Raw genomic sequence first — 17,720 nt, forward strand, 5'->3', positions numbered from 1 at the left:
CCATGTTTGTGTAATTCATTAAGACTTCTGATTTTGCTGCTTTAACACAAATTTCCCTGGGCAGCCTTCCTGGCCAGCTCAGCCCCCACCACATGCCCCCCATCAATCAGTCCCTTGTGTGACAGAGAAGTAGCCTGGAGCCCTGCTCTGAGCAGGATTTTTTTGCCTTTCAAGGTAGAGAAATTTTGAGAGCCAGAGGCTTCTTTGCCACTGTTGCAGTTTGCTGAAAAACCTCAAGCTCTGGGTCTGTCTTTCAGCTGAACGCATGCTTTTCACAGACACCAGCTGAATTTTAAAAACCATTGATAGCGCTTTATATCCTCAAAGGCTTTGCAGCCGTTGAGTTAGAATCATTCCCATGGGCATGAAGGGACACAGGTTACACATCCATGGGATCATTTCTCTTCGCCCTTCCTGCACCTTCTTGCCTTCAACCTGCTGGAAGCTCTGACTTCATCCTGTGCTGGGTGGGCTGCCTGCGAGATGAGCTGAGTTGACGTTTGCTTTTGCTTCCAGTAAGTCAGCGGGGAGCTGACCATTGACACCAGGGATCCTCTGCAGGCCTGACCTCTATGCTGAGGTTCAAACCTGCCCCTGGCTCTGCGCACCCTGGGCTGGAACCACAGCTCCAGGAAGACAGTAGCATAACCGGTTCCCCTGGGAGCTGGATCTGGCCCTTTTGGAGCCGTACCAGGAGTCTGCAGACTTTCAGGAGGACAGGGGTCAGGGTGGAGGAGCTCAGTGGGATTTTGGCAATGGGCCACGTTAGATCTGTTGCACAGAAACTGAGCCCATCCACAGTGTACCTTCCTCTGTCTTTATTTCCATTTCTCTGCAGTAATTTCAGGTAGAGGGATTACCTGCTTTGGGCAAAGAAATGTGTCGAGTTTTTTTAAGAACAAAGAGAGACAGGTCTTGTTTTCTGCCTGCGTCTGAGTGACTCCTGTTGACACTAATAGGGCTCTGTGTACAGTGGGGAGAATAAGCTCTCTAGTCTAAGGCAAACTGGTGCCCTCAGCTATTTAAAAAAACAAACATTATTTTTTTTTCTCCATTGAGTGAATTAACTGCAGTTACTGCACCTATGTAGCTCCTTGTTTTATGATCTATAAGAACCTTTCCTATGCACAGCCTATGGCCTAATTATGTAATTATGTCTCTTGGGTGGATTATATTTTTCTTCTCATAATTGTGTCTTTACCCAAGAGACTGGAAGGGTTCCAAGCTTTCCCCTTTCCTGGGTAAAAATTGTTTGGCTCTTTTGTGTTTTGGATTGTGGTTTTTTTTCATGAACTTTGGATTGGGTGCATTCAGTAGGTCTGGGTGGGGAGAAGCCAGCCTGGGGATGACAGTTTATCACAAGACAAGGGACACAAGAGGGACCCTTGTTACTTGCTTCTGAGATTTTTTCCTTGCAAAGAGCTGACATGCATTTTCTCAGCTTTTGCTGGTTTACAGGTCTCTTATTTTTACCTCCAGTGCGCAGATTGACAGTGCTTTGGAGTGACATCTTCCTGCAATGATGTATTGTCTGAAATTTATAACAGAACAATGCATATTTTTGCTTCATGCTGAATGCTCAGCATTATTCAGTCCCTGCACAACAGCTGTTAAGAAGCCTTAGGCTCAGGTCTCAACTCCTTTACCATGTCATAAATGTAACTCCCTTGACTTCAGCTTTACAAGCCTGTAGCTGAATTCACAGTCAAGCTCATATCAGTATCTTCTAGTTACAGCTGATCCATAGGACCAAATAGGATGAAATGCAGGAAGACATCCAAAGAGAATTTAAGGAGAAATTGTGATGAAATTCAGAGGACATGTGACCTATCTTTTTTATGGTGTGAAATTGTCTTCTACAGTGTGTACACAGAAGTATGTTACCGATGTGCTGGTGTTAAAAGAGACATAATCAGAATACTTGTCTCAAAGAGATATAATGTTGGTAGGAAAATATGTGCTCATTCCTTACCTCCTTAAAGCACTTCACCTTTGGAGAACAGTGAGAATAATCAAAACTTGAGTTCTTGGTTTCTGTTGTGCTTCTCTTGAAGTCAGGGGAAGCTTGGGGTGTATAGGCTTTATAGCTTGTAAACTAGATGATTCTTCTTTCTGCCACCCCTTAGCCTGAAGGAAAGTCCCTTTTCCATTAAAGCTTTCTTTTTTTTCAATGACAACACTGAACCCAGAGCCATAGAAAGCCTCAGTTACTGGCCCTGGGGTTCAAAAATGTTTTGTTTTGTTTGCCCTTTCCAGCTGTGGTCACTCCATGGAGTGACTCTCCAAACTTCACTAGCTGATGCTGAGTGCACTCATGACATGTAACAAACAGAAACCCTGGTGTTTCATGGTGGGTCATCAACCTCCATTCCTTGGGATGTCCCAGCAAACCTGCCCCCACCAGGTGAGAGCCCAGGTACTTAATTTCCTGCCTTCCCCTGGCTCTTTTATCAAGACACCTGCCTCCCACGATACTTCTTGTTGTGAAGGCAGAGGCAAAAAAGATAGAACTGGGCGATGACTGAAAATAGCTAACCCACTTGAGAGTGATAAAAACATCTGTTGAAAATCTGGTAACCAGATCTCCTTGGTACCAGGAAAAAAAAAACAAAAACCAAACACACACACACAAAAAAAACTGGTGGGTGGTGCACACGGTACAAAGAAAGGGAGTCCCTGAATGTCAGCATCTGGCAAGGCCACGTGTAGCATTATCTGATTAGTTTTCAGTTCCACACCCACAAGCTAAAAGATAAAAACGCACACCCCTCCTCCCTGAGGAGGTAAAAATCTTCAAGCATCAACACCATATTTACATTCTGCAAGTCAGCCTCTTCCATGGCCCAATTTACATCTTGACTTCTCCAGCAGAGTGGTGGAAGTTCAGTGATGAGAGACGAGCTCACGTCCCTTTCCAGTTACCACATCCAGCAGAATCAAGATTGCTTTGCTTTGATCTGGGAGGCATTCCTTCGTTTAGTTTAAACTGACATGATTAAGTTGGAGATGAAGCCTCCCCACATCTTCTGCCATGCCTGGGATGTGATAATTGAACATTAGCTTCTATGGGCCGTTGTAACATATTCTGAGGCCATCCTGGACTGGCAAGCTGAAGCAGCAGCGCAAGCACCGTCTGGCTGGCTGCAGTTTACACTGACTTTATTGTACTATTTTCTGGTTTGATTCATGAAAAATGGCCAAAATTGTTGGGGGGAGAGGGGGGCGGGGGTTACTGGCAATGCTTTCTGTCTCCAGAAACTGATACTCAGGTTGGTGTTTGGCTTGAAACAGCAGAGTAGCAGTGAAAGACCAGAATATTGCTTGTCATTTTGGAGCGAATAATGGATTTCTAACGGCTAACTTGTTTTGTACCAACAAATCAAACAAATCAGAACAGCTTGTACAGCTTTTGTCTCTTAATGCTCAGTTTTTCTCATCTCTTTCCCATCTCCTTGCCTGTGACCTGATGTATTCCAATGGCTGCTGAGTCCCATCCTCATTCAGTGACTCATGGGACAGCCTCAGTCTTTTTGACTTCAATTCATACTCAAGACTGCCTGTGCCCATAACCATTTTGTCCCCCTCCAAGCCCAATCCATTCTACATAATCATCTTTGTAACAGAGCAGCCGGCATTAAATGCAGCGTTGCAGGCACTGGTATAGCTGCAACATTATTTTATTATATCCTTTATGTAGCTTTTATATTGCTTTTTAATGTACTAACTGCTGCAGCAGATCACAGATTCTCCCTGAGCTATCCACACTTGCTACCCTAATCTTTTTTCCTGAAATAAAATTGCGCCTCATGACTGAGACCAAGGAATACAGCTTTTCTTAGCACACTCCCCTGGGATCAGGAATTTCTCTGTCAACAGACACATATATCAATGAGAGATGAAAAGCAGCTTGTGGAATGAGTTTTAAACATGTATCACATATTTCATTGCTGCTGCTTATGTGCTACTCAGAAGGCCTTCTTAAAGTGTTGTCAGCCCATACCTCATGGCTCCTCTGTACTTAATAGGATATTTTTTTTTTCTGCACAGGAATCAGGGCAAGAGATTTATTTAAGCTGCTTACACTTCTTTGTGAGCAACTCCTGAAGTTTTTGTTGCATTTCCTGCTTACTTTCAATGTGAGCACGTCTTAGCTTTTATCAAAGCATAATAACCCGTAATGTGTGAAGCTCTAATGTAATCTCATCTCACTGGGACATTTCACTGGGGGAGTGTGGCTCTTTCTGTGGATCTCTTTGTCACAACATGACTCCGTGTTACAACCCTCAATTTTAAATGTCCAGAAGGGGAAGGCAAGTCTGCCTTTGGCTCCTTGCTGGCTTCTGGGGACTTGCAGTTCCATTGATGCCTGGGGTCTTCCAGATGTGCATATCGCTCTCTTTTCCCTACAGTTTTTTTTGGGGGGGCGGGAGATGGCTACACCCAAACCCACACATCTCTAGATCATTTCAATTCAACCAGATGTGGGTATTTTTCCTCTTATTTCTTTTTTCCCTTTCTTTTTCCCCCTCATTTTTTCCCTCTTCTTTTTTTCCCTCTGCCTGTATACTAAAGTGCACCGCTATCCTGCTGAATTTTGTCTTTCTGTGATAGACCTAGTTCATCATCATAATAATACACATAATTAAATAGAAAGAAACTCTTTTCTAGCAAAACTATGCATGGGCAAACAGAGCATGGTAAGGACAAAGCTGGGGGTTATTGGGCACAGGTCAGTGCAGGAGTGATGACCTGTAGAACAAGTGTTCATTGAGTTATCTGAAGACAGTTAAAATAGTTTGTGCACTGGTTTGTTAGTGATTCTTTAGCAAAAAGGGTGCTGTATGAACATAGCACAGGATTTGTCTGCAAAAATTCAAAATAAAATTCACTTTGGGGGTGGATAAAGGCAGGTAAAGGCAGCCCCGATGCGTGAGGCCAGAGATAAGCTAATTGTATTTGCCTTATTTTGAGCCCTCTTGGATTTGCTGGGATGTGATTAGGGATGAGTAGAAGACAAAAGGGGAGGGGATGGAGATGCCTTTAAAAAACAGAGTGGAAAATATGACTGGAAAAGAGAAAAGCAAATACATAGGTATTGTAGAGGAAAAGAAGATGGAGAAGGAGAAATCCCAGGAGAATACAGACTCTGTGTGTGTGTGCGCGCAAATAGTTTCTTCAGATTTAGCAGCACCCAGCTTGTACAAGTTGTCATTTAAATAGATTGAAAAGATAATGCTAAAGACAACTTGGTTAGATGTCATGCTGTTAATTAAGCTGTCATTACAGAGTTGTAACGGGCCCACGAAAAATTGTTCCCCGTTTAACATGATTGATACCTCCTGAAGAAAGGAGTAGCCACCCATGTCAGCTCTAACCAGAGCAGCACCTTATCCTTAAGGAGAAAGCTCCTGCCTACCCCATGCTTTTAGACTGAGTCATCCTGGGGGAGAAAAATCATACTTCAAAGTACAAAAATTGGGTCAACTAATTATTTGTTTTTTAATTGCTAGAGAAGTTTCTCCAGAATTAAATTCCATCCAGTTTCTTCTCATCTGTCAGCCTGAATCCTTCACTTTTCTGTCTAGAACCATGATTTTTCTGAATCTCGTTTGTATTTAGTTGTTTAGTGCCGACATCCCAGTTAGGTGATGTGAACCCATGTACTTCAGTACTTCAGTACTGTGGTGAGAGGTACCATTAAAAGGCATTTTTTTAGAGAGTGGTAGTCTGATAGCTCAATCTCAAAACTCAGTGCCCTCATTTATGCTTTTAAAATAAATCAACCCATGCCAAAATTCGTTCTCTGGCCTAAAACCGATGGGACAATCTGACCATGTCTGCAAAGCTGAACTCTCATAGCCTCCAGACAAACAGCTGTACTCATACTGCTGGGGGACAACGTGGGTTATCTCAAGCCTCTGGGGATCATCCAGAAGGGCTTAAGTCCAAACCCTACCAGGGACCCTTCTTATTGTTAAAAGCATAAAAATATCCTACTCAGTTATTGCCCGTGCCAGTACCGTGGCACTGCTTACAGGGATGGAGGCAGATGTGGTTCTGGGTTGCAATGTCGGGGTCTGGCCCCCGTTTCAGCTCTGCCAGAGGCTTTCGGTGTGACCTTGGTTGGTAGCTTAGGGTAAGATTAATCCCATTTAGTGTTGACTAATGGTGAGGGTGTCTAATTAAACTAGTCATGTGTGCTCCTTCTCTGATCAAAGAAGGAAGAGAAAGCAAATTCAGAAGGTGAATCATCCCATTTTAAGATTGGTGTCAGAGACAAATAAGATGAATTGCCCTCTGGAAGTAGCTCTTTCTTTCCATTAACTGTAGAGGAAGTCTGCATTAGGAGAGTTTAGACTAGATGCCTGATTTATAAATGGCTAAAGTTAAGTAAAATTAGTCCTGACCTTAATCTCTATGCACGGCTGTTTCTCCATACGTTGAATAATAGAAGTAACACCTTCGGCATCTCACATTCAAAAGCACCATTGGGCAAGGAGCGTCCTATAGCTACCTTGGAAAGAAATTAAACCTAGGAGCAAAAATGCAACAATTAGAGAAGTGAAACTTTTACTCTTGAAATGTCTCAATGACAATATGAGCAGTAGCGCTTGAGGCATCCTGTTGCTTTTTCCATTTCCCCCCTTCACATTTGGACAACTGAGCACCCATAAATGAGTGTTCCTGATGTGAGCATATGTCACGAGGGCAGTTAGTCTGTTTTCAGGGTGAGAAGTAGGAGCACTGAGGAAGGCTGACCACACAAAGGGAGTGTAGGACCCAGTCGTGGCCAGCAGCTTTGAAAGTTTTCCTTGCAATACTGCTGTTCTCAAATGATAGTGACTATTTACTCTTTGGAAAATCTCCCAGAGGAATGAAAGCTAATGACTAACTGTGACAGAGTTAAAAAAAAAAAAAAATAACGGGAGAAGAAAAGCTTTCATTTTCATAGCAAAAATCCACAACATATAAACCAGGCATGGAATAATTGTCCCACTTGATAACTTGTACTTACATACGAGGCTTGCTTTTGGAAAAGGAAGTTTGTCTCTTTAACTACCAAGTGTAGTTAAAGCATCAATTAAAGAAAAATAATAATAAAAAAAGACAAAAAGACAAAAAGGACAAAAAAGACAAAAAAGACCTTGTGTGGGTGTCCTGATAAGGGCTTATTTTGATCCAAATTGCAATGTTACACATCTGTGTGGACACAGTTGTGCTTGATAAGGCTTTCACCAGCACAAGCATGTCCAAAACACAAATCCCACCCCCCCATCCCCCCCCAATGTTGTTGTGGGATCGGGGGTAGCCGAGATACCTGTAAGTCCATTAAATCTGATAACAGGTCCTTAGAGGCCATTTTGGGTTTTTTTGGGGTGTGTTAAATTACTAAATCTTGTTATTAACGCTTTTATTTTATGATTTGCTGTTTCCAGGGCACAGACAGAAGCTTGATGACTCTAAACCTAGTTTGTTCTCTGAACGCCTCAGTGATTTAGGGCGCATTCCTCATCCCAGTATGAGAGTAGGGGTCCCGACCCAGAGCCCACGGCCCTCTCTGAACTCTGCACCAAGTCCTTTTAATCCACAAGGACAGAGTCAGATTACAGGTAAGAGACAGAACCATAGGTTTGACTTGCACAGGCAATGGTAGTAATTGCTTATGGATATTTGTGTCTCAACTGCAGTAAAAGAGGCTGTTACAGAGTGACAGACGTGTTCCAAGCAAAGCTAGGTGGGAAGTGGATTTTTCTATAGTGTTTGAAGCCAAAAATGTCTTTCTTTTTTAAAAAATATCTTTTTGCCATAAATGCAAAATAATCCAAAATAGTCGATCCGGGTAAACTGAGTAGGAATTTGGTGAATTTCTAACTGCCATGTTACTCTGCCTTCTCCTCTGTGTGTGCAGTAGTACGTATCTGTGTATAATGGAATGAACATTTTTATTCAGCCTTTTTATTTTGCACTCATGTTGAGGGAAGCAGCCAGCATTTAATGGTCTTCCTATTGTAATAACAATAATAATAATACAGTCTTCTCACATGGCGGTTTCCTTCTAGCACCAGTGCTGACCACTGTTACAATAAACGAACTGGGTTATGGAGAAATCTCTAAAGGTTGCTTGTGAGGGTTGTATGCAACATTTATGATTGCATGCTGAGAGACAGATTTCATTGTGCTGAGAGAAATCATAAAGTACCATGTGTCACAGATTATAAGACTGAAATAAGATGTTTAACTGGAGCTATGCCAGAAGTTTGCAAGAAAATGTGAAGCCCACAGAATAAACCAATTTTGTCATTTTTCTAAATTCAGAGCTGGTTAAATTTTTCAAAAGAGTTTTGAAACAACCTCTACCTGATTTTGGGTATTTCTACATTTAAAAATTTTTGCTGACATATTTGTGTCTATCCAAGATGTGAAGAGTTGTTGCCCCTGAACAATTCACTTGCTAGAACTGTTGGAGAACTTCACCTAGATGCAAGTCTGTCAACATATCTCTTGGCTCGATTTACTAGACCGATTTAAAACTCAGTTTTCCTGCTACAGTTGCATCTACACCAGAAGTCCTTTACCAATGTTATATACCAATATTCCTTTACTGGTAAAGCACTCCTAGTATAGACACAGTCTTTGAGTCAACCTAGGAAGATTTCTGGTTTCATGTTTCAAGTGGTTTTGACTTGATACCAGCTGAAACTTAGTGGTTTTAACAAAGTGTTGTGGCTTTCTTCTTTCTTTTTCTTAAGTTCAACTGGTTTATTAATTTGCAGTAAGAAAGAGAAGTAAATGGGTTAAATTGAACCCAAAGCACTCAGAGAACTGAAACAAAAAAACTGTTCCCATGAGCTGTGGCAAAGTTCTCCCAGATCTAGAAGTCCTACTTTAACTGATGTAAAATATTTATAATATATTAAAGGTATTGATAGTAGCCATTACACAGTACGTGCTGTCCACCAGCTTCCCAGAGCAGCTTTTTTGGCTGGGCTTAGTGTTTTGTTTGTTGGACATGTGAAGTCAGGGCTCTTCTGCATATAATTTTCTGGATAAGAACTGCCAGACAGAAGCCCAGTGTTTTTTCTAACCTACTGTCTTCTGCCTGGTGGTGCTTGTGGACATAGTTCCTGAGAAAGCAGAGGGAAAATCTGGTGCTATAATCAGCTTTTTTCCTTCTTCCTTGTGCCTCCATAGTTTACCTATTGTGCAACGCTATATCTAGGAACGAAGGAGGGTGAAATTCTTCCTGACCCCATCTGGTGATCAGCTTATGCCCTGAAGCAGGAGAACTGAGATCCCCTTGTAATTTTCTTCCTAGCTAAGTGTAACCTCATATGCTGCTCTCATTCACATAAATGCCTCCTGTAGAAAATGTTCTGCTGGGTTTGATTAATAGAGTACTTCTCTGCCTCATTATGAATCAGCAGCAGCATTTACAGATCCGGGAGGTGAAAACTTCAGATAAGCTTTAAATAAGCCTGACTGGAAACAAAGCTCTGTGGCATTCCCTGTCTTCCCTGCAGACTGAAGTGCTAGCAGTTCACTGTACCAGCTGAGACTTCATTGAGAGAGGGAAGACACAGTGCTGGTAGGGCAGAGGGAAGTGAGCTGAACGGAGGAAGGCAGGTTGACTTTTCCATCTATTGCAGATTATGTGCTTTTCTTGCCAGATAAACTCATGGTCTTGTGATACTTTAGAATCCCAAATTGCTTATATTTCCCCCCAAACAGTGAGGAGTCAGCTACTTATTAAAGTTTGCAGAGAATAAGTGGTCTGGTACAGTATTTGCCACATTATTCCCCACCCTGGTAACCTCCTCAATTTAGGAAAGTCAAAACCCAGCCCTCAAAGGCTACTTTTTGGCTTTCTGGTAGCCTTCCCATTTAATAAGGTGATTAGCATGAGCATTTGACATCAGTGCCAGCTCTGTGAATGACGCTGGCTTCCCCGCAAGGCTTGTTGGTGCTCTTCAGGACGTTGATTGTAATCTGTAAAGCTCTATGTGCTTTGATGTTCCACCAAAGTGCTGGGATGCTTTTTGTGGACAGTACCTCTGAGTTCTTCTGGCATGAATGGATGCCCATTGCCACACATACGGTGCCAACGAGAGATACAGTGGATGCCGCAGGCAAGGCATCTCTTTGATCGAGTGTGAGGTGACCATGAGAAATTGCTAAAAGTCCACCTGTTTGGTATGGTAGTAGGGAGGGAGCTGTCTGGGCTGTCCACCTCCACCAGTTTCCTTGTTGGGGTGCGTTATTTGGTGGGAATACCACTGGCTTCTTAACATGGTCCACTGGGATGGTATGGCTTGGGCATGCATTAAAAGGAGAATAGACCCTTGTCTGAAAACCTAGGATTTTTTAATGACCTTTGTTGGAATTAACCAAGCATTCCTTTAGAAATACCTTTGTTTCTTAATCTCTTTACGTAGTGATTTTAGGGAAAACAATTAATTCCTAATAACTTTAACAGTAAATACTGGTTTCCTATGACAAAATCCATATTCTTGCTAGTAAGCCCATAAACTGCTTTTGTTTCGTTCCGCTTGAGGTCTTGCATAGCTATTGCATGATTAAACAGAAATAATATTTAAAGCCTGGCTGGCCCACACCTGAGTCTGAAAAGAACTCAGCACTTTGGAGTTCACTCTTATATTTCTTTTCTCTGTCTAGCTTGTGTTTATTTTCCTAGAGTATCAGAGTACAGGTTTTACAAATCACAGCACAGATCTAAACCTACAACAGGAGCAGGCTGTGGCAGTACAAGGCACAGAGTTGCCCTTATTCAACATGGCATTTTAACTAGGATTCTGCAAAAGTAACATCGAAGGGTCATTAAAAAACAAATCATCCAATAAGCAGATGCCTTTGCTGAGGCAATGCAGATTTAATTTGAACGCCGCTTGCTGCCCGTAAATCTGGAATCCTGTCTGTTCACATTAGGATACTGGTATATTTGCTTTTTTATTTTTTTTCCCTTTCCCTAATAGCACTCACACAACTTACTCTTGTATCCGATTACATTCCCATTCAGACACTGAGCTGTTGCATCAGTGTTTCAGTATGAAATGAGGAAAATTGTTGTTTTTCTAAAATGCAACCAGTGAGGATTAGCTTCTATTGGCCAGGAAAAGCCACGGGCGTGATGGCAGGAATGTGGTCAGCATGAGGACCCCGGCAGCTGGGCTGCAAAGTGGGAGTTAAGTGAGGTTTCATGCTCCATCACCACTGTGGCACCGTCTGATCTATAGGCAACCTGTGACTTTCATCGCTGCAATAACAGCACTCTGAAGCAGGTCCTATTAAATATTATTTTTCCCCCTTTCCTCTTCCTCTCCCCATGCACTTTGGGGATGTTACGCTTTCGTTCCTCATCATTTTTAGGGTTGTAGGAAGCAGATTTAAAGGCTTCAGAGCTGGCTTACCTGAAAGTCAGTAAGAGGACCCATCTCCACTGGCAGGCAGGGACAGTTAAACTGAGTCTGCTGGGAAGACCATGGGCAGAAAGCACCTTCGACTCTCAGATGGAGAATGGGGACGGTACCAGCTGGGACCTCCTTAATTCCCCCGCTCAGGACTTGCAGGCAGGAGGCTGGATACTGCCCTTTTGCAGAGTCAGGGAGAAGGCAGAAAGCCGTGCTCATCACCACGTTGTCCCAGGCTCTGGATATGAAGCTGTGCAGCATCTGCCTCAAAGTCCAGTGTCTGTTCTCTGAGACCATCAGCTGCAGGACAGGTTTGAAACAGCAGCCGTGTAGCTGTTATTACTCCAGCACTATGCAAGTGCCCTGCCAGCGTTGGCTGTGTTTTACCTAGGACCAACAGGACTCTGAAGCACACACCAGTTTGTAGCTGGTGTGCATCTGTCTGAGAGCACATCAGACAAAGTACATGGTTGCCTGGAACAGATAATTTAGAAATAGCCCGAGTAATAGGCTTATGGGGTGAGTTATGCCTTCAGTTTACTGTAACTTGGAATAAAAACTACAAGACAGCGGATGAGGTGGTGGAGCTGGGATTTCTGCTGCCATGAACACATGGGTGGCTGCAGTCTGCTGTATGTGTGCAAATTGATTGCATCCTTTTAGGCGACTGGCAAGTTGCCCCTGTGAACCTCCATTTGGTAAAGCTTGTGTCCCTCCTATTAAAGTATTCCTTTATTTCCCCCTTCTCTTTACAATTTAGTCACCCTACTGGCATGACTTGTTCAGTGTATTTTTTTTCTGTTAGAAATGTGACTCTTGCAGGGTGGGAGGAGAAATGTTTTTAGAGGTTCTTCAGGCCAAAATCTGGTCTTAATTACGCTTCTGTACATTGGGGTGTAACTCCATTGGATTTGAGTGCGCTGATTGAGCTGGGCAATCCAGATCAAGTCCTGGCTTTTTAAAGATGCCTAAGAAATAGAGAAGGAGGCTGTGTTTTGTTGTTGTTTTGCTGGGTCCGGGGTGATGGTGGTAGTGTATGTGTTATAATCACTAGGTTATTCATGCAGAAAGTTGTCTTGGCTTTGTTAAGATCAGAAGTGAGGACATTTGCTTTAAGTGTTTACCCAAGATAGCTCCAGACAGCTTGTATTTTAATAGCAGCAGCAGCACTAATACAATCAGCAGCAGTCAGTGCTAGAGCTGATGGCTAGATTTAAATGAGAGTGATTTTGCAAAGTACGTGCAGGCACGTGATGTTGGGGTGCTATCATGGCGTGCCAAGGAGCTGCGAGCTTGTGATCATGCTCTGATCATGTAACTCAACTTGCAAGATTGTTGTGGTTTTTTTCCTATAATAAATCTGTGTGCTTCATAATCCAGTGCAAAAGCAATGGAGAAACTTATTCTTCAAGGCTATTTACATTATTTTTTTCTTCTCTGCATTGACACTTCGGAATATTTCTGTTGAAGGAAGAGAAGTCATGCTGCTGGAGAGCCAATGTCATCGGTGGGAGAATGGGTCACTGGGGTTTTTATTCATTCTTTATCCTTTTTTTTTCTTCCAGTTTTTATACAGTGCATCCAGTCTTAGACTGATTTTTAAAACTGCTTGTTGTCCATTAAGCATCAATGTCCTTTGTCCATTGATGCAGTCAGTCACAGACCACAAGGGTCAAGAACCGTGTACATCTCCCACTGGCTATAAATGTGGCAGTAAAAATTAGACACAAAATAATTTGCAATATTCAATATTTCCTGCTTTGGCAAGGTTTACCTGGAAGGGCAAACAGGATGCAGCTGTTTGTGCATTAGTTTAGACCTCGCCCTGCTGATTTGTTTCAGCTGAGCTATGCCCAGGCTTTCTTAGCATACACACGATATGCCCTGTTGTGAAGGAGTATGCTGAAAGCTGCACTTTCCTTCACACCCACGCAGGCATAACAGAAATGTTTACAAAAGGAGGACTGCTCTTAGCAATCACTCCAAAATTTTGAAGTGCAAATGCCAACTCAAAGTGGCCCTCTGCCTCCTTTGCTGTTGTCGAAGGCTCTGCTACCCCTTCCCAGTGGTTGCCATACAGGAAGACAGGGGGCTTTCTCCTGAGCCATTCACAGTACTTTTATATTAGTGTTTTCCCTTGCTTTAGAGGGATTCCTTTAGGAAGGAATCCACATTCAGTCTGCCTTAGAGCTTGTAAGGTTTCTCATCAGTTCTGGGCTTTTCACAATTGGGAAGATGATCTGTGCCTGCAGAGCACATGGTGCTTCGGGTGATGGCGCAAAGCCCGTGGTCTGCAGGGACCCAGCAGACATGCACAAGCCTGCCAGCTGGAGCGAACGGGAAAGCTGGTCTCTGGTGTAGGAGGTCAAGGAAAACTGTTCAAAAATCTGCTTGTAGCTCCTTCCCTGCCGGTATATGCTAAGTAGTCATTCCACCCCTTCTGTGCCTGAGCAAGGAGGAGGTGAGCCTCCTAAGGACATCATTGTGTCTCCCTCAGAAGCATCTGTGTGGATCTGCCCTGGAATTGCTGTTCTGACAGCTGGCAGATCCACTTGGTGCCCCTGCATCCTCCTTCCCCCCAGGAGGTTTGATGTGGTGGCGTGTCGGACCAGAAGAGGTGGGCAGGTTGGGCCTCAGCTGTCTCTGCTGCTGCAGTGTTGCAAGGAACATCTGCTGGTGGGACTAAAAGATGCCATGTGAGACCCAAATGCAGGTCTGCCTTCAAGGACTACACAGGGCAGCTTTGCACTCTGCCTCACAACATTTTGCTCTGGGGGTTGGGCAACATGGCCAAGCAGTGACGTTTATCCTGTGGGCTAGCAGGTCACATTTGACTTGGCAAGGCAAGGGCGTTTGGCTGCTCCTGTCATGTCCATGCAAACCATGGCTGCTAACCAGTCAGCAGAGGCTGGTTTTAGGGCATTTACTCTGGTGCAACTTGTATCTTCGCTTTCTAGTTTCCTAAGGGGCGAAGATAACTGGAAGTCGGTCAGCCCCAGGACAAAATCCCCACCCTGCCTCGACCATGACCTCAGCCATGTCTTGGTGTAAAGGATTCACGGTAACGCTCCAGCCTGGAGTACTGTGACCTTCTTCTCAGTCACTGAGCTCTGATGTTCGATTTGGTTGAGGATTTTCCTTTCTTATTTCCTATTCCCTGAGAAGACATAATCTCATTTCCCTGGAGCTAAGTTGCTCGCACTCTAGTTTCAGAGAGGCTGAAGTCTGCACCTCAATATCTGGGTTGAAAACTTCCAGCCAAGAAAAGCACCTCATTTTGTGAGTGAGGTACTTGGAGAGTGCCTGCACCTTAAAATAATGACCAACAAAATATGCAATTCATCATTGTTGTCCTTAAATTTAGGTAGGAATTGCATCAAATGGAGGTTGGATGAGTTACCCAAGTCAAACAGGAGATCTGCTTCAGGACCAGAAGCAGTTAAGACACAGCACAGTGTCTTCACTAACAGTCCATCCTCTTTTTCTTCATTCTCTGACATACTTTGCATTTTAAAATCTTACAGTGTTGGACTCATGGAGAGCTGAAATGAAATTTATACATCTAAAAAAGAAACATGATATTGTGGCTCTGAGGTTGAAATGAGCTATGTATAAATCTAAGGCATGTATAAATCTAAGTCAGATGTCATGAGAATATATGATATGTTTTCAGGTCAACTGATGGTCCATTGAGCCCCATATTCTGCCTCGGACAGCACAGTATTTGATACTGTTTTGAAAGACCACACAAACCTTTGAAAGACCACTTTTTTCCATGCATCCTTCTTGTGTCCACGTAGGCATTCATGGTGGTTGGATTAAGGATGTTAGGTGTAGACCCAAGTCTAGCATGGGTGTTCAAAGTGGTGAGGGTGTCTGAGATGCTTAAGATCTTCTTGTGCTGTGAGGATTGCACTACCAGAAGTGGCATGAACCTCCAGAAGGCTGCTCCTTTCCTAAGGCTTTCACCATCTTAGACCAAAATCCTGTAAAAACATCCTCCACCACGATTTTTTCCCCCCAGGCCTTTACCTGCTGTATAATTTCCTTCCATCATTGGAACTGACCAAAACCCAAAACTTTATGGCACTCTGTTTTGGATTTGGAAGCAGAGATTGAAAAGCTTTTGGAGTTTGAAGGAGCTTGGATTTGAGATTGTGCTCCTGACACATCATTAATTTTAAGATTGTTTTCCCAGTAAGCCTAGGCTTTCCGTTCCCAGTTGAAGATCATTTACCATTGACTGTATGGTGAATTAGAGTAGGGGAATGAGGCAGAGAAATATGTCGATATCAGATATAACAACAAGCAGTCAGTCAGATTTGAACCTGTGCCAATCTATACAGCCTTAGCCTTGAAACTGTTAAAACAAAGTTCATTACATTTAATGATCAAGTGTCCTTTGGATTTCTGACGAGTTTATGTTAACCATTTATATTACTCAGCTCTAATATAAATGGAAAACTCCAGGAAAATCCTCTTAAAATTAAATTGGAAACTTGGGGACGGGTAGGGGGGGGTTATATATCTATATAGCTATTTTGCTTCGAGGAAGTATCTGCTTTCCAGACATCTCTTCAAACAAATCGTGTCTGAACAGAAAAAATAAACAAGGAATAGCTGAAACTACAAGGTTTGGCTGTGTGGAAGAGCAGGGAAAGGCATTAAAAAAAACGAAAAAAAAAAAAAAGGCTGAATTTCCTGAAAAAGTGCCTTTGCTTATGCCATGTGGCTATCACGTTGCCGTCTACAAAGAAGGACTTTAGTGTGTTCTGATATAGCAGGTTCTCCAAATGGAGTGGACCTGATGGGCTTCGCTGAAAATACTGGGGGGATTTGGAGGGATGTGCTACAATTTCTATGAGCCAGTTCAAAGACAGTTTTCTGTTTATCATGCAGTGCCCAAAACAAACTTTGGGGTTGGAAGTGCTTTGGTTTAATTGATGTAAAGAAGTAAAAATAATAATTTATGAGGCATTTGCTCTATGTTTATCACCAGATATTAACTGAGAGAGCAAATAGTTTATAAATCCAAACACCAGTGAATAAAACTAGGTCTCCCTCTCTCTCACTCAGTGCAATCCACCGGTGCTTCAGCAAAAAATAAATTGTATTTATCCGTACATAGTGTATTATCCGTACTTTCCTCCATAGTGAGCTGTTCCAAGTACATCAAAAGGCATCATTACCTTGCGATAGCAACCACAAACCATTTGGTTTCATATTGTTGTAATTGAGGTGACTGTAGGTAATTGGGCCAGCATCCAAATGTGGCATTTTTGGCTGGATGCTGATAAGATTAATGACATTTTCCTTCTTGGATAGTATTTTCAGCACTGGAAATACTATTGTGTAGTATTTGAACCGGAGAACAACTTGACAGGCATGTCAAGCGATAACGGCAGAGTCTCCTCACCTCTGAAGTCCACTTCCCAAGCTGACTTGGGTCTTGTTCTTGTTCTGTCTGCTTATCTGCCTCAATTCTAGAGGACTGGCGAGTCTTGGTATAACACACTGTTAGACCTGGGCAACAGACACCAGGAATTTGCAGCACAGCTGCTATATCTTTTAAAACTCTGCTCACTGCTCCATTCATTTCCCCCCAAAATTGTTACGGGGAGGGAAAAGCGCAGAGTGAGGCTTGAAGGGGTTGAGTCCTAGAGGAGCAGGTTGTGTCTCATTACATTCTCATTCCTTATAGCGCTGCTGTGTGTATGTTCAGTAACCCCACCTCTTTCCATTAGGCTGTTGATGCCATAAAATTTTTCTTCCTTTTAAAAAAAAAATCTCTCTTTTTTTTTTTTTTTTTCCCTAGACCCCAGGCAGGCGCAGTCATCCCCGCCATGGTCCTATGACCAATCTTACCCATCCTACTTGAGCCAGATGACTTCACCGTCCATTCACTCCACAACTCCCCTGTCCTCCACTCGAGGCACAGGACTTCCAGCCATTACCGATGTGCCCAGACGCCTCTCAGGTAAAGACTCTGTTTTGCCTAAAACAATTATGCAGATAGGAACAGGACTGGCAGAGGCTGCCGTGGCCTCAGACAAACCTTGATGAGAAGAGCAAAGCTCAGTCAGTGATAACAGGGTTACTGCATGGTGGGTGGGGGTCAAAGTCCCTTTTTTTTTTTTTTTTTTTTTGAAATGGAAGAGCTGCTGTGTTGCTCTGAACATGTATCATTTGAATGTCTCTAAGTCCATTTCAGATCAGACTATTTTTACATTGTGAACCTGATTCTATGAACAAATTATCTCCTTTTTTTTTTTTTCCCCCACAAGAGGATGTTTA

The 17,720-nt window shown here is 42.9% G+C and overlaps 1 protein-coding gene across 4 annotated transcripts in view; it reads left to right on the forward strand.

The window, feature by feature from the left end:
* Positions 1 to 17,720, forward strand: part of RUNX2 (RUNX family transcription factor 2) — a 159,007-nt gene that overhangs the window by 45,737 nt on the left and 95,550 nt on the right. For 2 of the 4 annotated variants that reach the window (XM_055713576.1, XM_055713578.1), the window contains exons 4-5: positions 7,437 to 7,610; positions 17,242 to 17,403. In XM_055713576.1, coding sequence (XP_055569551.1) covers positions 7,437 to 7,610; positions 17,242 to 17,403 — 336 coding nt within the window. The remainder of the gene's footprint in view (positions 1 to 7,436; positions 7,611 to 17,241; positions 17,404 to 17,720) is intronic. The other 2 variants (XM_055713577.1, XM_055713579.1) reach the window with 1 other exon arrangement.

This window comes from Falco cherrug, chromosome 6, assembly GCF_023634085.1.
Source record: "Falco cherrug isolate bFalChe1 chromosome 6, bFalChe1.pri, whole genome shotgun sequence".
NCBI lineage: Eukaryota > Metazoa > Chordata > Aves > Falconiformes > Falconidae > Falco > Falco cherrug.